The 25,950-nt window shown below is 35.2% G+C and overlaps 1 protein-coding gene across 1 annotated transcript in view; it reads left to right on the top strand.

The window, feature by feature from the left end:
• Window positions 1-3,923: 3,923 nt before the first annotated feature.
• Window positions 3,924-25,950, top strand: part of LOC128235180 (contactin-5-like) — a 37,587-nt gene continuing 15,560 nt past the window's right edge. Inside the window, exons 1-3 of the mRNA XM_052949926.1 lie at window positions 3,924-4,090; window positions 16,106-16,489; window positions 23,316-23,636. Of these exons, the coding sequence (XP_052805886.1) occupies window positions 4,030-4,090; window positions 16,106-16,489; window positions 23,316-23,636 (766 nt within the window). The 5' untranslated portion in view covers window positions 3,924-4,029. The remainder of the gene's footprint in view (window positions 4,091-16,105; window positions 16,490-23,315; window positions 23,637-25,950) is intronic.

The raw sequence follows: 25,950 nt of genomic DNA, 5'->3' as shown, positions 1-25,950 counted from the left end.
ACACTGAAGGTCATATATTGCCCAATTTTCATGAAATGTGGTTGTAAAAAAAATATTTCTCACTATGAAATTTAGGTCAAATTTTATCTTGGACACATAAGGTCGAAAGCCAAATCATGTAAAAAAGTGAAAACTAGAATAGAGGCTACATCTAGAATCCCTTCTAAATGAAAGTTGGCCTAAATGTTTGTCACTATGAAATATATGTCAACGAATGATATTCAAGCTCCAATCAGAAACTTGATGTTTTATAATTGACGGCAAATCAGCAAATCGAAACCATTAAAGAAATAGTTGTTGGAAGTAAACAAACTTGCTCTGAAATTGGCCTTAAGACATTATTTGATGGTAGTGAAACAAACTCGTTCGTCAAGAAGTAATACAACTATAAAATGTGCTCCGTTCTCTATCCTTATTATTATCCTCAAGCTCTTTATTTAGGAGGATTAGCACTATATTCTGAGAATGAAAGAGAGTTTGGGCATTGAGTCTGTTTTCTGACCACCGGTCCATTTCACGATAAAAACACGATTGTGGCTATTAACAGACTGTTATATATATAAAGGTCATTCCTTTGTTACCGTAATTTTATTTTTGGTCTTACCATTCGCAAGTCCCTGACTACTTTCCCATATGAAAAAGTAAGTAAAAGGAGACAAAATACCGTTATATCCCTATATAATTCAGTTTTACGAAATATATAAAGTGTCTTCTGAATGCGTGAAAAAAATGTATGGTTCAACTTATGCCTAAACTTGAATTATGTATAGAGAGATAAGGCTATAAAACGTACACTTAGTTATTTTACTAAAATAAAAGGCGATCGAGTCGTCAAAACAATTTTGTCGCAGAACATGCATATTGTACTTCGCTGGGCAAAGGGGAATCACTACTGTGGTTGTACCTACGGTATTATTGTTACCTATGGTTACGTATCCACAGGTAACAGGAACAGCTGGATGATCGCCTTTGTCGGGCTGAACAAAATGTCAATGAACAATCCAGTAGCCATGATCATTGATCAGGGTGTGCGATGCTCAGCATCGCTAGTTTAAATTCTAGCTGGCTATATTTCATAGCTTATTCGTAATTCATTTGTGTTATTTAATGGTATTGTGAAATTATTGTCCTGTGAATAACACTAATTTTTGAACGGTTAAACAATGACAACAGTCGTTGACTGAACAAAAAACATGAACAAAGAATTACTTTGCGTTAATGTAAAATGAATCACAGTTCTATTAACTGGTAACGTATAGATATGATAAGGGTGTCATGTGAAGACCTTGAACAATGGTTAACTTATTTCTTTTAAAATCCAAATTTCAGAATCACATTAATGAATTATCCTAATTAAGAGTATTCGACTGAGCAACTTTTTAACAAAAGCGCATACTGGGTATTGTAGTTTAACTATTTGTGTTAATGTGATAGAATTATTTCATTTCAAATCCTAGCATTGCCAAATGTATAATCAAGTAATGAGACAACAAATTAATTTATTACTAACACTTTACTTAAAGGGACTGTACACCAGATTGGCACCAAAAAAAATTTGGGTAACGAATCTCAGGACAATTATTTAATAGAATGTGTTACGCTTTGATATCATAATTGTAAAAAAGTACCAAACTATAAAACAAAAATTGTGTCGGAGACCGGGTTCGAACCCGTGTCGCCAAAATAGCAGACCAGCGTCGTATCCACTGAGTTACGACGGCTTACTCAAACATGTGACATAATTAAGCTATACACCTAACTCGGTAATATCACGCGATAACACCGACTAGCCAATCACGCATAAGGAATGAATTCTACTAGGTAGACATACCCAGTAATCTTTTTTAATGGAAAACACGAAATAACTGCTTAACTTAAATACATTGTAAACTATGTAGTACTTCAGTATGTAAGTTTCAATGCATTGTACACATTAACCAAGTTTATGACAGTTTTCGACAATTGCTTCTTTTCATGCAAATTGATCATCTGGAGCATAGTTGCTTTAATATGGCTACAACTTTCCTAATTATTTCAACATAAGAACGACCGTTGACGCACTTCTTGACGCTTTTAGTGGTAAAAAAAGCTTATCTTTTTCACAGCTACACATCTTCTTTTCTCCCCTCCATGGGATGCTAGATTGATTGTCTAACTCTTAAAACGTAGTTTTAACAAAACAGATGTGGCATTTCATCTGCAGTTCTGTGTTTATTACCCGCCAATTATTTGTTATCAATCTCCATTTGTGGCGAACTTAATTCCGGATTTGAAACTGTTCATGGACACATGATCTGAGGCTCCAACCTTTACACGTGTAAACGGCGTCGTGTCGTTTATCGGTCGTACACGTTTACAAAATGGTCGAAACCCGTCACGTGATTAAAAAGCGTGCGAATAAATTCCCAGTATTTTCCGAGTCGAATGTAGTAAGTGAATTCAGTTTTGTCAGACAAACGGTGTGAAGTGTGCAACATTTCACTAAATTTGAAAAAAAAGGTCGTACCAAGGTTGATTGAAACTTCTGTGGAAGAGGAATGTCCTAAATTTCAGGGGGGGGGGGGGGAATGATAGGGACAATGACGAATTATTTGAAGCACGTCCACACGTATCTAAATAAACAATATACCGTTGTTGATTTTTTAATATTAACAGTCACTAATAATTCGGTTTTCTAAGATGTTGATTTACGATAATTTGCTTTGTTTTTGAAGACAAATAGTGAAGACGTATTTCTAAATAAATACTTTTTCTATTGTTTTGACAGTTTTTTAACAGTATCTTTGCGAGTTTTGGTTCTAGTAACTTCAAACTTGACAAACCTCAGCCTCTGCTGAAGTACACATTCACAATTTTTTTTGATTCATAAACTCAAAACGTTCATTTCAAGCACAGTAAATCACCAATCAATCGGTGAAATGGAGTATGTAAATCCTGATCGCTTTGTTATGTAGGATTTCCCACAATGTTGTCATAATTCTGCAACGAAGATAAAAAACAATAATGTTTAGTTTCTGATAATATTTCGTTGATGCTTAGTTTGAAAAAAAAAATAACGTAGCATCGTTTCTGCAAGAGGTGTACGTTACCATGGACACAGATCTTCGGAAACTACATTATCTATATGTACAATGTTTATGAATAGCTCTGTAAAATAAATTGCGTATATTAATAATGGCATTTAGACGGACGGTTCCTGTTTTATTAGCAGATTTTTTGTAGCACTTGAGACATGCATTTCGAGTTACTAAAGAACTGTTCGGAGTAAAGAAGGTATCGAAGTTCCGGGTAATTGGAACAATATTAGTTAAAGGCCGCGTTTTTAAAAAGTTTCGTGAAGGTGTAAATCTATGTCATTATTCGTTGAACCAAATTTATTCGCTATCTCATATTTGATAAACGTCACTAATTGAAGTATAATGCTCTTCCTATGAACTAAACAAAATAAGTATGGTTCATGACCCCCTCCCCCCCCCCCCCCCCTGATATAAAATCATGCCATATTGATTGATGATTTAATTGTAAATAAAAATCAGTTCATTACTGTGACGTATGTTTTCTTGTGTTTTTTTTTATGAAATCCGAATTTGTCTGGGGTAATTAACCTCAACATCTAGAATACCGCTCTAAATGGCTCGGAATTCGGCGTCATTAAATCCTCTATCATAAAACACGCTTAACAATAGTAAAATTAGTGACATGTGTATTTCCCTATTATTTTCATTATATTATACATACTTAAGTTTAATTATTTTACATGATAATATCATATAAATCTGGATTAAACAACGAACTTTATAGACTACTTCTTAAAGTCTATAAACTTAACTGACTCATACTTATTAACTATAAATATAGCATTACTAGTGTTACGATTCTTAGCTGTTTGCACAAATTACGATCGATAAATGTTTAAGATTCAAAGGCACAACACAAATAGGTCCGGGTTCTGTACAGTTTAGTACGGTGTTTTATAATGTGTTGTAGTAAATAAACACCATTCATTTTACGAATTGAGTAGCATGAAGTATGGCAATCAAATTGTGTTTACAGATAGTTTATGTGAGGATTATTGCACAAATTTTATCAAGTAAGTAAAAACTAATTATCCTATACATAAACCTCATGTTTTCCTTTTTTACAGCGCAGTATAAACGAGTCCAATTTAAATACAGTAATGTGGACTGTCTATATACGTAGTATTAGATGTGTGTTTAATGTTTACGATACAAACATATAAATGTCTAACGTTTCCAGAATTGATTTAACCATACATAGTGCTTCAAAATACGACGCAAAGAATTAGAAAGTATGGACACGTATGACCCCTTCTCACTCAAATCTGTATGCGTAATAACATATTCAAAGATCAAGTAAGCATATACCATGAAAACAAACGCGTTCCACGCTTTTTATATTAACGGCATTATGATTTTCACGGGATGTTCAATGAGTTTTGCTGTACTGAACTTTAATTGCATGCGTTATAAAACATTGACGTCAGCTTGTGAAATTATAACGTTATAATCGTGTTAGCGTTACGAATAACGAGGACAGACTAAAGTTGTCCTTTATAATTGCTTCAAAATGGAAAGATTTGATGTTTAAGTTAAGTGTTCTAAATCATGCTCAGTATGCTGTGTTATAACTGGTATTATTGCATTAAATGTGTGTTTTCGGTCCGTTATCGTGGTGTGTTAAAACGCAAAAACCCGGGCGTTATCGGTAGAAAACGTGCATTATTCAGTAAATTCACGTGCCGTTAATGACCGGATTTTTGTTTTACATAAGCGCTTTTAGGGCTCGCACCATAACAATGGCAGCTAAGTGACCTGGTTTCTGACCGAAAGTGGGTCAACGATGCCAACTTTTGCACCAAAAACAAATTTCAGCATACATTATATAGTTGTATACAAATATCAACAAATTAAATAAACCGCATTTAATTTACATATTTTCTTCCGAGTTGTCTTTTTCTGGCAAGCTGATGTGTGTTTACTAAATAGTACTTTCTGCAATTGTTTTGACTATCTGTTTGTTTTAAAAGCACTAAATTAAGTGTAAAACATTCAACTCCTCCGAACTTTAGTTATTTCGGTTGATTTTATTCAGAACAAACGACTTATATGGACATGATTCCATTACGTCGTATGCAATGAACAAAGACATTTCAAATATGTTTTTCTCTGATGCTGAAGATGCTATACATTTTATCAAGAACATATTAACACATTTTACAGGCTTAATTTATTTGTCAAAACAAATAAAGGTTAAAGTAGGACCATATCGGTAATTAATCGATTACCCAGGTAAGGTATTGTGTGTAAATGATCCCAGTAATCCAGTCAATTTCCAAAAAAACAACACTGTCCAAACGAATGAACACTGCAAAAAAATGGCGTCGAAATAAAAATGCAACTGCTGAGTTATGTTGCCGCTCTAATCGAACTTCAATGACATCACTCATGACGTCACACAAGCACCTGTTATGGAGGTTATTTTGAACTAACTGTTTTTGCATTTTTTTTACATTTAACAGCTTTTTTAAACACAAACGTGCGGGCCTTTGCAGATGGTAACGACCTAAAAAAGGTGTATTAACCCAATAATAATTGATTTCGACATGCTGCTGTACTCCCTAATCTCTTCAGGCCTCACCAAATTGATGCTTCTTTCTACAATTGTACCGTACCTATTTTTGAAAAATATGAATAAAACATTATCACCACGAGTCGGATCTTTCGGAATGGTACTATTGAGTTATTTTGTGATTATTATTACAATAAATGAAATACCTTTAAATAGGTTAGTTTCATAAATAATTACTCATTACTAATTTATGTCTGAAATATTAGGAATTGAGGTTTCCTCTTGTGTAGGAATGAAAATAATGTTGACAATTCATCTATATTCCCTGAAATCTTCGAACTTTTTTGAATGGTGGATTTTGAAGTCCATTTTAAATTATTGAAAAAGTATGCTGTAAACTTCAATTCAATTTTCGGGCAAACGTCCACGAAATCTTGTCCTTTAACATTTATGTCTCATTTAAAAAGTATTATTTCATAAAAAAATATTTCAAATTTCATACGCATTGCTATACTCACTGGACCGTTAATTGTCACAATAAACAAGTACAAAAAGACCGTATCTACATGCACCGTTTGTATGAATTAAACTTATTATTGTTTAATGTTGTACAATCCGAGTTTGAAGGAATTATACAAACAACGTTCTTGAAATCATCAATCTGACTCTCTTTTTGGTCATCTCGATTGACTTATTACGCTAAATACCTTTAAATAAAAATCCGCACAGACCAAAATTGGAATACAAAACAATGTGAACATTCTTTAAATAAACACCAGAATGCAAAAGCCAAGCCACCAATCCCGGGTATCCCTGATCTCAAAATGTTGATCCCACCCCCAAAAAGGTAAATAAATAAATACACTGTACTCCTTAAAGCAATAAATTATATTCCAATAATTATAATCTATTACATTGTCAACACAGAATAATACTGATGTTTCACGACAAACCATTTACTTCTGTGATTTAAAACTGGCAAATATATATTCCAGTGTGGAGGTCTCGACGTGCTTGTCGAAATCCTCAACCCCCACCTTTCCTTCGAAATTATCTAGATACTGTCAAACGTGGCACATAGGACTCCGGTTACCATGGTAACTCATCCACGCCGTTCACAGTATGAAAACTATATTTCCTTTTTATGTAGACTATTTCTTATGACGTTCATTTGGATAGAAAACTCATAAATTAAATATGTTTTAAATGAATCCTAATTTTCAAATTTTTCAACGAAACACTATCAAAATACAAACTTTTAGACGTATCAAGACCTTAAGACCATTTTAATGATTTTTGATATTTTATCAATATAAATACTGCTACATAATTTCAAAATGTTATGTTGTTTTATCAACCGCTATATATTTTCCCTCCATTGCTTAGCTTTTTTCATCATTTTTCAGCTATATGCTACGATCTATAGATTCTTTTGCATACGTAAGAGGAATTTTAACACAATGCTAAGTTGATATTTATAATGTGACGAGTGAGAGACCCGAACCACTGACCACCGGATCATGAGCTTCAAGGGCTTATTATTGAACTTGTCAACCTGTTAATCCTATCTCAAACTACAATACTGTACTTAGCCATTTAAATAATCGTTTGAAAAAGAAGCATAATTCACTTTTTTTAACGAGATTTCTAAAGATGACCAATAACTCTCCAGTAACCTCAAGAAACTACCAATTCAATTCAATTCAATTCAATTCAATTCAATATCTTTATTTCCTCCTAGCAGGAGATATGCATTTTATATACACATAGAAAAGTCAATATTCAAAATTATAATGGAGCATTACAAATATGTACAACATGTGCCCAATTAGGGTGATTAGTCTACCATATGTACTCTTCATTGAGTCACATATGTGTCATATTTAACTTAAACTCCATGAACACATTTGGAGATGTACTGAAATGATTGCAGTAAGAATGTCATGTTCGCGTCATCTTCAAGTAATGGCTGTATCGGAGCACCCATGAGCCTTAACGCAAACATAGCTTGGCTCAAGTTCAATAACCCTGATACAAAGTCACTGCCACGAAACAAACTGTCGCTCAGTAGTTGAGACCTCAATAAGGCTGTCGATTTGCATTCGTTAATAACATGCACAATTGTGTCCGATATCTGGAGGTTGCAGCGTTCACAGACGACCAAGTCCGTCCATTGATTTCCACGGCACCATATTTTAGCAACCGCATGCATCATGTTCCTATGATCAACCCTGTTGCACACTTTGTATACAATAGATGGAGTGATGGTAGGCTGTAGTACCCTGAAGTAGGCAAAGTCGGAGTCCGTCATTACCCTATGTTTCCAACTGTGAGCTTACACCGAGTACAACAGCTGTCTGACAGTCCTTTTCCACAACAACTTGGTAGGTAACGAAGAAGGATTGATGAGAACATTATTAATAAGAGAATGGAGGCCAAGTTGGCAAAGAATGTGACACATATCGGGTACGAATCCGTACCACACGTTTGTATTACATGATAGAAATAACAAGTATCATCGAATAAAGATGTTACGACAGGTGCATTTACAATCTAGGCTTAGAAGTTTGTGTAGAAACATAAGCTTCCTTACAGTAACATCACAACTAAGTTTGTGCAACCCAACCATTGATTCACACATATCTGACCTTGTACGAACATGGAATCCCTGTATTTTCTTAACAATGAAATGTTGGAATTTGTCAATCAAGTACACGTTGTGTTTAGTTAAATTACACCATAGCTCAGATCCATATAATACAATTGGTTTTACTATCTTTGAAAACAAATTGACACAAACTAAGGGGTTTGCACCATACGGGTTGACACCTTGAGCTGCCATAGAGAAGAAGGCGTTTCTGGCCTTTTGTATCCTATCTTGTATTCGCATGGTATAGTTCAAATTCGAGTCATGCCTAATACCCAAGTGGTTCACGTTTTTACTTGTTGTAATAATTTGTCTCCGTATACGATCCCTGCGACAGGTATGGACCTGCGCTTTGAAAATACGATGATATTCGATTTGGCAACACTAATGTCCATCTTCCAAGTTTTACAATATTTGTAAACAATGTCGATCATAATCTGAAGAAAGAGGGGGGCTACAGCGACTAGCGCAATGTCGTCTGCGAATGATGGGTTTCCCGCCTTTACGGACATCACCGTGCAACCGCTATTGCTATTCTCTAAGTCCAATAACAACTGATCGACGTAAACAAGATAGAGAAATGTCGAAAGTACTCCTCCTTGGCGTACTGATCTGCGAACGTTAATGATATCTGAGTTCAGTCCGTTTTTGCGTACCACACATTTTAGATTGTCATACGTGCTCATAATGATCCGTAGAAATTTTCCAGTAAGTCCTAACTGACCGAGTTTGTAAAACAAACCGGTGTGCCATACAGAATCAAACGCGCTTTCTGGTCTAAACACGCCGTGTACACGTTACTTCCGGTTTCTATCTGCGTGTAGACTGTTTCCTGGAAGTTGAAGGCGGTTGTGAGACAGCTGAGTCCTGTCTGAAAACCCTGTTGCTGTGGCGACGGAAATTGTAGGCGATGCATTTTGATGTGGTTATTTATTCTGTTCAATAAGATTCGTTCAAAGATTTTACAAAAACAAGGCAATAGCGACACTGGCCGGAAGCTGTTGGGGTCATTCTTTGCTTTTCCCTTTCCCTTATAAAGAGGTATTATAATACTTGTCTTCCACGTCTCAGTTATTGTTTCGTTACGCAGGGCTGAGTTAAACAGCTTCAAGAGGGCGGTTTGTAACATTTTTCCTCCGTGTATGACATGTTCATTTAGTATATTGTCGATTCCTGGTGATTTTTGCTTCTTAAGCGTTTTTACAACTGATTCGACCTCAACTGGTAGTATTTCGCACATCAGCATTATGTCTTGGCGACTGTCATTGCTAGCAAAGTCTTGTAAACGCATATTTATTGCTTCATCTTCACGCGAAAGATGATAGTTGTGATCGAACACATTTTCAAAATATTTTTGGAAGCCTTTAACGACATTTTCATCAGAATATTTCACATCATCAAATATCAGTTCGTTACAAATTTCGGTATTTTTCCCACTCTTTAATGTTTTCCAGAACTGTCTATAGTCAAGCTCTGCGGTGCGATTCAGTTCATCTAAGTATTTGTTTTCACTTTCTCTTTGTTTTTTGTCTCTGAATGTTCCTGAACTGCTTTAGCCTGCTTATATTCACGATAGGTATCGTACTCGTTACCTCTTGGTCGCCCTGCTGCCATCCAGATTCTTCGTAATCCTCGCGCAGCGGTGTGAGAGGCTTTTACTTCATGATCCCCATACGGTTTCGCACGCTTATTTAATTTGCTGACTGGTAGACAAGACGATGCCGTATGTAACGTGTCAGTGATAAGTGCGTTTAAGAAGTCCGGTTTGCAATTGTCGATTTCTGTGTCACTTAAGGCCATATTGAATTGCACAATTATAGCGTTCAATATTTTCATTTGTACATTTGTTCCATGCTATGCCCGACCTGTTAAGCCTTATCTCCTGCAGTCGCGGCTTAATGGCAAATTTCAATATCATCGGTAAGTGGTCGGACGTCATTATCTCAGCACTATTCGTTATTTGGAATGATTTGACATTTTCTAAGAATGTTCCCTCAATGAAAATATAGTCCAATGTAGACTGGTTGGGCACAAATGTGTAAGCATCCCCTTTGCTACATGATAGTTGAACAGATAAAAGATTGTTCTTGGCAATGAAATTTGTAAGAAGCCGTGATTTACCGTTCCCTTTATATCCATTCGTTAGATAATGTCCGTTAAAGTCACCTGCGGCAATAACGTTCCCCACCTTGGTATAATGCGATAATAATAACTCTAAATTACTCAGTTCAAACTGATAAAGATCTAAATCGTTACATGCTGGTAAATAGGCACAAAATATATACAATGGGGTCGAATTAGTACACTTAACTTCTATGCCAATAATTATATCACTCATAATAGTTTCTATTCGTTCTATACAATATGAGAGAGATTTTTTACACACTATTGCAACCCCAGATTTTCCACATTTTAAGGGTCCATACTGATCTGTACTTTTATCAACAGTTACGAAAGAATTATAGTTGTGATGTATCGAGTCGAAAAAAGATACAGATCGTTGAAGTAACTTATGCTCAGTGATTAAACAAATATCAATGTCATTTTTGTCTAACATTTCAGAAAGCGGGTATGCCGAGGACATAATGCCACGGCAGTTCCAACATAACATATTAACTGTCATAACTATTGCATACAAAATAATAAACTTAGCCATCGTATTTAGGTGTGATATACAACGTTAACATCAAAATAAGAAACCACGATTAGTATCGGTATCTCTCAAAACAGTCGTCCCGGGCTTCTTGTGACCTCCAATATTCGCCCGTTGGGTCCCAATTATCGTCTAATTCCCGGGTTTCGCTAGGCTGGTCCCACCGTGTGCTATGCTGGTCGTCACTATGGTAGCGAACGTCGTTTCCCGTGTCGAGCCTGTAATCCCTTTCGTAATCGTTACGCGTCGCCGCGAAGCCCCGCTTCTTGTGTTGGTACCGTCTGTCACGGCGCTCACGCCTAGAGGCCACTCGCGAGGACTGTCGCTGGTCATCCCACTCCTCCTTAGTAACCCACTTCCGGTAGGTAATCCCGTCCGGCCAAAACCTGTCATCGTCTATGATTTGCTCAAGTTCCTCCGGTACGTTTAACTTTGCCGATGAGCCTGATTTACCGTGGAAAACGTGGGCGTACGAAAGATACACATTGTTTTGTTTAAAGTATTCGTATATGTCCTTTTCTACAACGTCACGATCAATGTTACCAATGAAATATGACACATAACGCCGCCTTCGCACAGATATGAACTTATTCATATTTTCGTCACTGAAGTTCATTTTCTTCTGGCACTCGTCTTCTACGGGTTCTTCCTGTCTCGACTGTGCACTGTACTTTTCACGTCTATTTGTTGCGTCGACGTTTGAATGCTCGTTTTCTTTTTTAGAACGTTGTGCAGGCGCTGCTTCCTGATGCTTCTCGGGTGACGACGGTTTCGTGTAGTCTTGTGGGTCTAACGTAGTTGTACCCTTACGTGTTTCCTGTTCCGGTACGCGCAGGGCACTTTCGAGCGTACGATTCGGGCTGTATAGAGCTTTTTAAGGGCGCTGCTCCCTGTCGCTTTGTTGACGGCAATGATTTCGTATTGTCCTGTGTGATTAGTGTCGTCATTTTGGAGTTATCTGAAGTTATAGATGTATGCATGTCCTGCTTCCTAGAGCGCACATCACTTCCCAGCGTAATAGCATCGGTGTATGTTTTTGGCTGAACAGCGTCAGCTCCTGCATCGTGACCACTATAGCTCACGGATGTATTATCGGTTTTATTCCAAGCACCGTTGACAAGTCGTTGATTTACGGTCGCTATGGAAGAGCCAAGACGCTTCACCTCAGTCTGAAGCTTACTGATTTCGGAAGTAGCGGTTGCTTCCGGTAGCCTCGCAAGTACACTTCTAAACGTTCCGTTAAGCACTCTGTAATTATTCGCTATCTGTGCCATGTCAGTTTGAATAGCTGCGACAAGCACTGAGTCTTTAGCTTGTTGTGCCGATATCTTGAGAATTTCAGAATTCATATTTGCAATGAGTGCAAAAAAGTCAAGTTGGACGATGCTTTCTTTCGGCGATAGACAGTCATTACATAAGATTATAGTGTCATTTCCAGCGCTTGCAAATATCTCAGAAATTTATTTTGTTTGTTCTCCGCATAAGTATGCATTTATCACATAGCAGTCATTGGCGTATTTCTTTTCCCTGGTGGCTTGCGGCGAGTTCCTACGGTTTACAAGGCGGGTGCGCGGGCAATCCGGAAGTGCACGTTCTCTGTCCGCAAGCCGATGCCTGTACTCATCAATCTTTGTATAATCATTGCAGCATAATCTTAATAGTTCACGTATATAATCCTCACGACACAATCTAGCGAGTTTGTAATCAAGTTCCTGAAAGAACTGCTGGGGAAGCGGGGGCTATGATAAGTCAACATCAGGGTCCTCGAACGAAGCGTCATCCTCGAAGATGCTGTTGCACTGGCTAGCAGTCCGTTCACGTTTAATGCGCAATATGCTTTCGTTTACCAGTACTTTAAGATCCGTTTCATCGGTTGACAATTTGAATACACTATTGTCCCGTTATGTTAGATGTACAATTGATTGATGTCCCTCTATTTAATCATGCCCTGGGGCTATCAAGAGAACCGAGGAGCGTGGCCTCTAGGCAAGTCTTCGTGTATAAACATAAGCATAGGCTACTATGACAACTGCTCAACAATATTTCTTTGTTATCATATTTACACAATGAGCCATCAACGTTTTATCAAATAACTTGCTCCAATTAATCCCTTTTTTTTAAGAACGTTTCTTCGGTGTGTAGCAAAAACTTATCTTAGTAATAATATCCAAAAATTGACCATTTAAATCCACAATTCACATTGTAAATATTAGTTTTTTCTTTCCTAAAATTTATCACAACTTTACTGAAAGCAGAACCGGAAATCAGAAAGCAGACTATTTCATTATTAAATCGGATTTTTAAAGTATGGTCAATCTTTCTTTAAGGATAGGTTCTAAACAAATGTTCCAAAATCCAAACAAAACTTATCTTAGGAAAATTGTAAAAGGGAAACTCCAGCATCAGAATGTATACAAACTCTACAAGCCTTACTCTTGATGTTACCAAGTTTACCAGTACGTGATATACCATGAATGTATGATCTGTGGAGTTTTCCGATTGTATCCAATACCAACCCCTATTTTCTGGATATGTGAGTTTCGAACAGGAACTGAAGAAGTTTCAATTTTATTTATCATGCAAAATGAATCAAATCTCTGTATAAAAACTAGCTTTACTATTTTGCATACTTTGAAAATAAGGGTTCATGCTGATGGAAATGAGATTAATATCTTTAAGGATAGGATAAAAACTTCTTTTTGGACAAAATACATAATACATACTGTGTCGAACAGAATGAATAATTTATGTGTTTTTTGTATTGTTGTAAGATAAAACAACATAGAAGTTTTGTTAACATTTACTTAAGCGTATCTTGTCTATCAATACTTGTCCTGGTATTGACGGATCTTATATGCATATATGACATGTATCTTTAGTCTGTGTGGCGTAGATCTTATATATTTGACAAGTTTGAAGTTTCAAGTTGTATACGCATTATCGGCAATACATAAGCCTTTAGCAATAAACACAAACACAAAAAGATGAGATATGCTCAAATTGTAAAGGTGGCATATAAAAATGCGTTTGTGAAGTACAGATATAAAACAGTCAAGTTGAACTAGAGGACTACGAAGTAACTGCATCAATACTGACAGAACGTCTTAACATAACAGTATTTATATACCGAGACAAACATCTTACATCAGTATAATTTTTATTATTTGTTGATGCCATTATCAACATAAACGCATCCAAAGTGTTCCATGTGCAAATATAGTATTGTAGATGTTAATCAGAGTAAAACGGACAACATCAAATTAAGTGGCACCATATTCAAAAGCTTTTATTTACTTTAAAACACAGATACATGATAATGAGTCGAGATGCAGTACAAAACAACTAAAACTGTCATTTAAAGACATATTGTCCATTGTTTAATTGCAATCCTACGTCATAGGGCGAAGTTAATACTGCTCTTAATTTGGCGGGGAATGTGTCAGTCTGAGACTTCTCTTCTACATAATTATTTTGAGACCCTGTTAGCGATAATATATTTGTCCTGCATCCATATGTGCTTGAAGTATTTTAGGATCAGTAGTAAGTAATAACTCAAACAGTTACATGTACATATACAGCATTTGTATATCATTCTGGTTAGAAAGTCACACTCTATGTGATCCTTAATATCATATATGAGCAAAATAATAAAAGAGAAGAAATTGGTCCTCTTGATTCAGTCCAAGATAAATATTAAACAGTTAAGAATAAAACACATTATTAATAGCTTTACCACATGCCTTAACATTGGCATAACGAGACTTTATCATTGTTATTATTTTACTATTTCTATTTGATTGAATTTAGCTTTATCCACAATGCACAATGTATAAAACTATCAATACAGGTGGGCGGGCGGTCGAGCGGGCGGGCGGGCGGACGGACAGAGGGACAGACACAGACAGACGGACAGACAGACAGACAGACAGACAAAAACTACTTATTTAAGTCTCACTATTATACATTCACGATTCTAAGAGATAACACATACATTTGTAAGGTACAAAATCACCCTTAAAGAGTTAAAGTATTTAAAAAAAAATCATATATAAAAGCATGACATAATTCAGACAGTTTGTGAGAGTATATGCATAAGACATCATATACTTATACAAAAGCTTTGTATATTATTATATATTTATATAACAACTCCTTAATTCTATGATTTCTTGACCAGGTTTTTGCACTGTGTATAACACTTTTTCAACTTAAAGTAGGAATTAAAGCTTTCCGATCTCATTTTAAGTAACTCCCTCATGGTTTGAAAATGCACTTTTTAGTTGCGAAATAAAGTGTGGCAAATCATAAGGTGTGTTCATACAAAAAATACCAAAAGCTGGAACCATTCAGCGAATTTTGCTATTTGCTCGTCTATATATCGTCTTTGAGACAACAATTTTTCCTAGCGTTAATAACGCGATTAAAAATTAATTACGGCTGTAGTGTTGCTTGATTGGTTGGTTGACATTATCACGTGATGTAAGCAATGTATCATTTACAGGTCAACATTTCCACCGTTCATGTTAAAGACCAGGTGGCCATGTGGACTAGCCGTCTATTTTACATTTTCTTCTTGACTTTACCGGCGTGGGTTCGAACCCCACTAAAACCAAAATACCTTTTTATGCTGGAACTGTATTTTTCTCTGCAATTTCGATATCATAGAGTATAATCATGAGAAAGTAAGTGTTTTCAGATGCATTATCGGGAAAACTAATTTTTGGTCCAAAACATGAGCGAGTCACAATAAAGAACTTAATTTATATGAATATTGTTTTATAACTGGTCAAAAAAACTTTATGTCATGATTCAATGGACTATGCAGTACAAATGACGTCCATCGTATACCGTGTTTGAACAGAAAACTGCCTAATTCATAATAACGTCTAGATTCTATTTTAACGCATACAATTCTAGAAAACGCACGGTTAAATAATTACTTGAATTACCTTGTCATGGTGCTAGGTTAAATGCAAATCAAATTGTTTTGGGGTATTGGTTTAAAAATGTAATATCAACATGACATCTTTGAGATACCTCGAATAATTTGTCCCTAGCAGGATTTTACAATTTGCTTTTTTACCGATGCGATTATATTTAATTGAAGCCCTTGTTTACTGATACAATGAAATAAAGGTTGCTGTTGTTGTAGTTAATTTTACAAATTATGAGGTATTGCAATTAATTTCAAGTATTACAGTGTTTGTTTCTTTCAGGTACCTCTGCGTTCACCATCTCTGGTAATGGCACGGGAACTAACGGGGAAACAGTGTCTCGGAGTGCAAACTTGAAACTGACTTGTACCTCAACAAGAGATGATGTTCGATTTGTAGAATGGTTTAACAAAACACGCGGCGATAGTAACTACAATATCTCACCTTCAGTATTAATGCTAATGAAATCAGATGGAACATGCGACCTGAATTACACAGTTCCTGCCAACATGAAGTGTGATTGTGTCAACATATCAATGTACACATGTACACTTATCAGTGTGCAGGCGGACATGAAGGGCGGTATGTGGAGATGTAGATTTACATACGAAACTCAAAATCAGTCGAAGTTCTCTTATACAAATAATCTGACTATTGATTTGGCAGGTAAGAACATATTTATGAACAACAATAAACTTATATTTACAATTATATTTCGAACTTATTCTTCAACAAACAGTTGATCTTTATGCTACTCAGGGTCAAAAACGTTACTGGTATCTGTATGCGTTTGCCACGCATTTTTGGTGTTTGAATAGTATTATATCTAGAAAGAGGAAGTTGTGTATATCGCATATACAATATATAACAATAAGAAAATTTTCGCATTCACCATGAATTGCAACATACAGTTTTGAAATGACTCTGTGTGTAACGTCTTGGTCATTTTGAGAAGTTGTTGAACAGTTATTAAATCAGAAATGATGTCACCATCATAAACTAATGCCATTATATATGTTTGATGTATACCTAGTGTGACGCCAAAAATGTATATGGTTGAAAATGTGCACGCTTTTTTGTGACGGTTTATGTTTTAAGCACCGTAAACCATCACATTAGTAAGGAATAGAAGCGGGAGACTTTTAGGTTAAGTAGTCGACTCAAATATGAAGCTTTTCTGTATTATGATTAATAAATAATATTGATTAGTCAATTCAAAGTTAGTTTTACATTCCAGTTGTAGAATGTTTGACAATCATTTGGATCGAATTTAAGACAGTACATCTGTTGGAATCACAATACTTGGGTGTTACATCATGACGTAGTGGACTCGTCCATGCCGCATAACATGAAAAGAAAACATGATTCAATCAGAATAGCGCTGATTATAAATGAACACATTTAATAGTTTCTATAAGATCATTTTGTTAACACACGCACAGACACGCAGTTACAATAAAGACACGCACACACGCACACGTAAGAACGCACCCCATCCCACATACACCCTCTCACACTCGCTCATGCGTGCAAACGCATGCATGAGTGCACAGACGCTCGCGCGCGCGCACACACACACGCACACACACACACGCACACACACACACACGCGCGCGCGCGCGCGCAAACACACCCGCAAACGCACACACGCACACACACGCACACAAACGCACATGCGCACACGATAACACGCATACACATACACTCACACACGCACGGAAATAACTCGTTATGGGTCACAACAAACAATCCGTTGATAAACAATATTAAACAGCATTTTACTGCACTGATAACATTAACTTTACATAATATCATCATTTAAACCACTCGGAACATGTATTTTAATGTCTAATTGTGTGTGCGTGTATTGCGTACGTACATGCATGTGTTCGGGCGTGTGTGCATATGTGTGGGTGAATACGTGCGTGCATGTGATTCCTGTGTGTGTGTGAACTCTAACAGCTCTTAACAAGATGACATTATAGAAACGCTTCTATGTATTTATAATCAGGGTAAACGCAAGCATCAAACACAATACGAAATTCTTAATATTTTAGCTGTTTTATATTAACGTCGGTGTAAAATTCTATATATTGATCTCATTAGTTATTTTCTTCTGTTCAACGAATGACGGATCAATTTTTAACGTCAAAAACTGATCCTCCTCCCAACCGTTTCGTAACAAATGACCCTCGTTGAAAGTTGATCAAGGGTTATATTCAATACCAAACGTATGGTTACACATCACTTAATTGAAATTATTAATTGTATATGTTTTTCCATATTACAATAACCCATTGGCTACATAAACCAAGATACAAAAAACTGATCTGTATAATCGCGTATATTATTGCATTTTTTCTCTCAGATTTTGTCCATGAACTCTTCTGTTATTACGATATGATTTCATGCACGTTGATTTATATAGGCAGATTATTGCTTACTGGACATCATGAATTTGAAATGCATACATATATATTTATTACATTTGACTTTTTGATCATGCTTCAACATACGCATATAAAACGTCACAAACATGCGTATGGAAATTATTTACCTTAATATCTTTCCTGTATACGCTCTAGGTAATTACATTTTCGCACTTAGATTGAAAGGGAGGATGTTTTATAAACTCGGAAAAGTAAGAGTAAAAATACTCGAACAGTTGATTTATAAATGTATGCATGTTCTAAACCTAATTTAGTATAAAATTTATCAGTTAATATGTTACTGCACACATACATTTTATTTGTATTTATCACCATTGTGCAATTTATGCCTAATGGGTCTACGATCTTCTGGTTTGTTATAAATAAACTTGAAAACGTAAAGCAGTAAACTTGAGCGATTTTAGGGGGGGGGGGGAGTTGCACCCCTTACTGCCAGGATCCATTTTCGCTTATTACATTGCAGATATCTGTCGATTATCATTTTTTGTTAGTGAAATGCATGCCACACACTGTATTTACTATGGTTTTGTATAGGGCATTATCACTGCAGATCTATGCTGATACTTATCAAAAAAGTTTGGTTACTGATAATGTAGTAAAACTGTTTGTTGAGGTGTTATTACTGTAGATGAATATGTATATATAAACGACACTAATTACCATAGTACCATGACTTGAAACATTGTTGATTTGTATTATCAAATTATTATAATTCGGCAAATGAGATTGCTGCTCATTTAGAAAGCCTGTCATAAAAATAGCCGCCAGATTTAAATCATCCGTTTAAGTGATTTAGTTGGTTATTTAGCGCCCGTCTTGTGTGTATTAGATATTTTATACAAAAAAAAAATGAAAAAAATACATTCCTAACATAAAACAGAGTTTTATACTAAACAAGACACTCGAAAGTTTCTTATCCTACCATTCAATTAACAAAAACAATACTTCGATTAACGTCATGTTAAACGTTTTAATACAATACCTATTGAATAAAAAACAGATATAGGGGTTAGATTATTTAATATTACCCCAAAACGATGTCGGTAAGGTACACATTTCTTGATATCATGCGATTTGTAATAAAATATTAAATACATATATTTAAAATAAATAAAAAAAACGAACAGTTTTCATTAAAATTGAAAAAAGACGCACTTTTTTCACCGAAACACGACGCATTGTTTTCCCGCGAAAAGTGACGTTTTAGACGCATTAAAAAATACTGAAAACAAGAGAAAGTAAAATATATGTTCGTGAACGATTTTACAAGATGCACTTGAGGTTAAAATTTCAAAGCGGTAAACGAATAATTAATGAAAATATCAGTTATTGTACCTGGAACGCAAAAAAATGACAGACGTCTCAAAATTAACGTCATTGCTATATTTTGAAGACTCTTTTTTCAAAACTGTTTCGAATATTGAAAATTCGCTTAGGGTCGCGTTCCACCTTAACTCAAATGTTGATCAAGAGTAAACTTTAGAAATATTGCAGTGGTTTTTCAACAAAGAATTGGGTTATATTGTCTAATTTTATTCTTGAACATTGCTGTTTTCCAATATTAGCACAGATTCCAAAGCAACCTTTGTGACATTCATCACATCATACATAAATTTGGTCAGTATGCCATGAATTTGCAATGCACATTATTGACAGTAGGGCAACCGATATTTAGCAACCATGTTTTGTTGTATGCCTATTTGGACAACGATAACGGAGAGCGTGCACATATCATACCGGCCTCACAATTATTTGTAAATCAATAAGTGTAGGGTTCATAAAGCAAATGTTAAATGATACAATAATGTTTCCGTGTGTAACAGGTCATGATGTTTTTTTTTAAATGAATAATATTTTATGAAGATGAAGCTTGATTAGCCAGTCCGCATTGAAGTTAACAACACACTGATAGTTATTATGCCATAATATGTTGTCGACAACCTTTTATTTTACACCTCAACTCCAATTCCTGAAATGAACTGCTTTTCTGCAATTGCAAATATGTTCCGATGAACGTAACATCTTTGGATATGTTCGGATAGCAAATCATCGCACATTAACATACAAGTAGATTGGAAAATGTTTATAATGTTATTGTTTGTATTGTGTCAGGCCACGAATAATAGCATTCAACATGTTAGAAAGTGTTATAACATGATATTTTGAATGTGTATATTTTTGTCATAAGCGCTTCAAATTAACGTCTATTACTGATTTAAAGTGATTATTTTCCCCGCGTTATTGTGACGTAATATGATTCACTGTTAACGGTTACGGTCGGGACGTTCTATTTGCAGAATGGATGAGAAATAATTTCTGTTAGGTTTTCTTAAATGACATGAAGTATTTTTGTTTAACATTTGTTTAAAGAAATGATGTACTATTGGTGTAAATAATAGTAATAAATTGCGTGATTTATGTCATTCTCGAGATAATGTACGCAGTTGGGCTGGTCAAAGTACGCGTAGAGTCCTTCAAAATTATTTTTCTTATCTTTGCGGGATTCCAGTTTCCATTTTCATTACTTATATTTTTGAAGAACAAAGTCGATTGACAAATGACAAAATGAACGTGATAATGCCATGAACAAACTCTCAAAAATGAAAGGACAAGTTGTATACATATATGTTTATCGTTGGTCTGGATGTTGTTCATATTGACAGGTGGATGATACGGTTAATTGGTCTTTCTTGAGAAGATAAGTGATTCAGTGTTTTCCTGGTTGAAGGGTACCAGCCATCGATTTGCCTAGGCTTGATCTGACCAAAATCTTTGTAAAGTTGATTTGCCGCAGACATAGGATCGTCAATGATAATATAATTATAACGCTGTGTTATCTGGAAAAACATATAGAAGGCGACCGTATTTCACAAACAACGTCGTTAAAGTTAACTTAGGAAAGAAGGACATCGAGAATAAAACCTTATGGTACTCCGGCAGACATTGATAGTGTGTCGGAGATTTTGTCTGATAGAACGATACACTGCTTTCTATCGCCGAAGAAGACTCCAAGCTAAAAAAGAAGGCAACCCGTGAAACTCAAACAAATTTTGAAGAGAAGGCTTCCATGTCATTGACAGTCGAAATCTATTGAGATTTCACAGAATATAGCTCTCAGTTCTTTAACATCATCGTTTCACTGTATAATAGTTTGGAATAAAAAGAATGCAAAAAGGTAAGAAAAAAATCGTCGCAAAGTTGTTTAACTAGTTTTTATGTAAGTTTATATATAGAACTTTGCTCGCAACACTCAGGATATTTACTAACATCCTTAGACTCAGATTTCTAATGAATGCTCAAGCTCAGTTGCCTTGCCAGTCTTTAAGGTCTTTATATAATTGACGAGAAATGCCAAAATAGGGCCCAATTTGTGCGTCTATTTGAATAAGGTAGGAAAATTGTCTAGGAACATTACGGTTTGATTGAGGCTTGAAGAAAGAAAGTGTAATGGGCATAAACAGAGATTCATCAGAGATGGGCGTTCGTTCGATGGGGGAGGGGTGTTATAAATGTTTTCAAAATATTCCAAAATTCAGAAAAAGACATATTAGTTTTCCGAATATTTAGGGCTAGTTTGTCAAAATGAGTTTGCTTTGTCAGATTTGCCGAAATTAATGGAGTCCCTTATCACTTGCTGCAGATTGAATTGTTTACAAAATATTAATTAGACAAGATACCCATTTGTTCATGTCCATGTTGAAATATCATAACATAATTAAGAAGTCTCTCATATTGGTATCAATTGCAAAATGGATAGAGTTGTTCAGACGATCAAAATCATTATCGATTTAGTTTAGAGTTTAGAGAGTACAATTTGTCAAATATTGAAGACGCATGTTCTTTTTTACGCAGTTCAGGCCCAACACATATATGTCAAAGATTTAGAAATCCAGCCGTTCTAATATAAACACGTCAGACTTCACGAATACGATATTAGGAAAATGTGGATAAGTGGGTCTGTTTGTTTTATAAAGACATGGACGCAAGGGTAGATAAAGTTCATTAAAGCGTCGCGGTTCGTAAAGTAGGTCTTAGTTAAAGCAAGATTGTCGAAATTATGTAAATAAATATACAGGACGTTATTCTTTCCAAAGAAACTATGAACATAACAATGGATAATCGGTCAGAAACACTACAGAAAAACTACATGGACAAACCAAGTAGTCAATCATTCAAAAATAATATCTGAATACGGCCCAAACGACAGTGCCTTAAAAAACATATGTAAACCACATACAAACGTACAAATTACTACAGGCAACACGCGCATTAAATAGCTAAGAAATGGATGATGACTGGGGAGAATAGGACCGGAATTTTCATGTCTATATAGTAGTACTACATTAAGTTGATTACATGAACAATTATTCCTACTACCATTATAAGATACAAGTGTCTTGCAGAAATCCAATACACGCAGAACACTGTATTAAGTGGACGAGGAATTAAATTTGTTACCCCTTACAAAATATTGTCAAGATACAGTTTAAGAAAACTATAAGTTTATAATATATAATTTCGTATCCTTCTGGTAAAAATATAAAAGTGCGTCTCATTTGGAAATCAAGTTATGAATAAGTATTGTTTATTTATTTCCGAATGAAAAGAATACTTATAAAAGTATGTTGTGAGTCATTTAGAGAGGTTGAATGGACTGCTCGTAAGCGGTAAAAAGATTTATATAATTAATACACATTCTGTTTCTTAAATATCCATTATATCAGACACATACAGTATCTGTCTCTGATTTGATCGTGTTGATTTCGATCAGATGTACTCTATGAATGTTTCTTTATATTTTTAATACACGCTTTACATTTGTGCAAACTAAATGTTTCTGGATGAGAGAGTTCACACGTACACGTGCAAGTAATGTCCTCATATGTTAGAAAGCCAAATCTAGAAGATGATATATACCTATTGCAAAAAATCATCAAAACGACGTTATTACTACATTCAACGTCTTGGTTTTAATGGAACAGGTCTTAATTTTTTTGGGTGAAATCATGGTAGTAATATCAAGTTTTCAATGTTCTTTTCAGTTGGAATAAAGTCAGCAGAAATTTACTATCCGGTAGTCAACCCCGTGGCCGTTATAGTAAACACAACAAGCATTTTCAAGTGTCAGACGTCCCCTGGGCGCCCCGAAGCCACTATCGCTTGGTACAAAAACAACACAACTCCTGCTACGCAAATAACCTCACATACAGATACGTCATCAACACAGCAAGGGAATCTGTTCGTGACGCACGGGACCCTCACCCTCAATTTGCAGAGAGATGACCAAGCCTCGGGTGTGTACTGTCGAGCAAGTAACGGGGGGCAGTGGTTCACTTCCGAGACACAGGAGATCAATGTTCTATGTAAGAGGACATTAATTTATCATAAATGGTAACCCCTTATTTGTTAATGCATTTTGGGAGACGTTCATTATTTATTGTTTCTAAGATTAATTCTTACTTCACAAAAGTTTAATGATGTATTATACAATCCGATAAAGCGTTATGATAGTGCCAATTTAGCGAAACAATTTAGCGTTATTGACGAAAGGAATATATTAATAGCTAAATTAAATCAAAACCATTATATTGTGCAGTCTAGATTTTTTAGTTCAAATGTCATTTATATACGTGTTATAGGCCTATAATAGTTGTATTTTCGTAGTTTATATGTATTACCCAATTTACTGTCCGTATTAAAATTAGAGTAAGTGTGACCGAAATATTCCTTATGTATAACTTCCGTTTCCGTCTATCGTTGCCTCCTCTTATTTTTTTGTGATTAAAATATAGTGAGTAGTGGGTAAGAGATGTGATGGTAAAAAAAGTAATAACACGGCTTTTTAGTCAAATTAATCGTCTTATTACTTTCGTTTTTGCTGTATGTTAATTATTTTTTTTATATATCATGGGATAGCCAATCGATTAAAAGTTACAAAATATTATAAATATTAGTTTTGAGAAATACATTGTATGGGCTTTATCCGTCTCATGATGTTTTGGACTAATGATTGTTTGGAAAAAGGAACAAATAGATTAGAATACCAGAAGCTTGTACGTGGTACCGTATGTAAGTGTTGAAATAGTTTACTGTAGGGAGTTAATCTAATCGTTGGATATCAGTGAGTCTAATCGTTTGAGTCGACGTGGTGATTGACTCGTGTGAATGTGACGTTGAACATCTATTGTCATATTCAGGACAATCTTGAATTTCACACAATACGATGCACTAAGGAAAGGTTTACATCTTTTCCTCCGAGCTGCCTAGTCGCAAGCAAAACCTTTACAAGGAGAGAGAGTGGTCTGGTGGTATAGGTGTCTCCCTCTAAGCGAAGTGTTTGTGTGTTCGATCCCCACCATGGGTACCATTTTTGTCGCTCTACAAATACTTATGAGGATTGAGGAACCCGTTACAAGTCTTCATAACGTCATTAATGTTGCACACTATTTTAAGCATGATAGCAATATTTTTTCCTCAAATCGCATATAATCTCACAATGTTTTGTAATATGTAAAATGTTTAAACATACCCGAGTCCGGTAAGAACTGTCTTCGTTACTACGATTACTTTTAAAATAGTATTTATTTTATTTCCACTTATGCAATGTTTTATTGTTTACACGTTGACTTATCATTGAATACTCGCCTTGTTTGTGTATTCGTGGTGACTTTGAGCTTACATACTCTGCATATCCAACAAGTTTGTGTATTACACGCATCTATGGCTAGTGAATATTCAACGGCGTCATAAACTTTCAATGTGGCTGAACTGTTGACAAAAATCCTGTAAAACATAATTAGTCATATATCTTGTTTTATTTTTAACAAACCTTGCGTATTCATATAATAAGATTAACGTATATAGATGCAGAAACTATAAACTTTGGTGTAAAAAGGTCGTTTCATGTGTAATGCATATTCCAGATGTTAATAAAATTCGAACATTGAAAGTTTAACTGGCAGAAGAAATAAGACAATATTTAAAAGAGCTAATTATAACTGAAAGCTTCGCGCTCATATAAATAATATCAATAACAATTGGGTGCAGAAACAGATACATAAATGAAATTTAAATTTATAAACATGAACGAAATTATTTAACTCCGTTTAAAATTTAGACTTTTCAGTTAAACGCTTTTTTAACGAAATGCTATCGGTCAGAGAATATTCCGTTATTTAACTATGCTTTTCAAAATTCAGGGTAAGCCTACTTTATCCATTACTTTTGTTCGCCTTCGTAATCCATTTTTTAATTATAATCTAATTTTACTTCTGTTACTACCTAGGCGAGTACAATCGTTTATGTGCATTTTTTAATACCAACTATGAACACTGCCATAGAGTCAACATAGAAATTAAAAAATTCATCGGTTCGACAATTTTACCAAATGAATCTGATGGATAGTCCTTCGATTAAAAAGTTACTGTAAAGTCACGTAGCAAACTACGGTGAATACGGCAATAACATTTATACAAACATGTCGAGGTAAATGAGCATAGAACGCATGGTTCCATCATAGTTTGTTGTCATAATTTTAACGCTTTAAATACTTCGTGATGTTATAGTATGTCTACGTAATGTAATACATCACAACTTTGATAACATTTTACGAACACTCGATTATACATTTTAGGCTACCAATGTTTATACACGAGGACTTTCTTATCCTATCAAACA

This window comes from Mya arenaria, chromosome 5 (assembly GCF_026914265.1).
Source record: "Mya arenaria isolate MELC-2E11 chromosome 5, ASM2691426v1".
Taxonomy (NCBI): domain Eukaryota; kingdom Metazoa; phylum Mollusca; class Bivalvia; order Myida; family Myidae; genus Mya; species Mya arenaria.
Note: the sequence above shows the minus strand (reverse complement) of the source record. Positions and strands in the feature narration are given on the sequence as shown.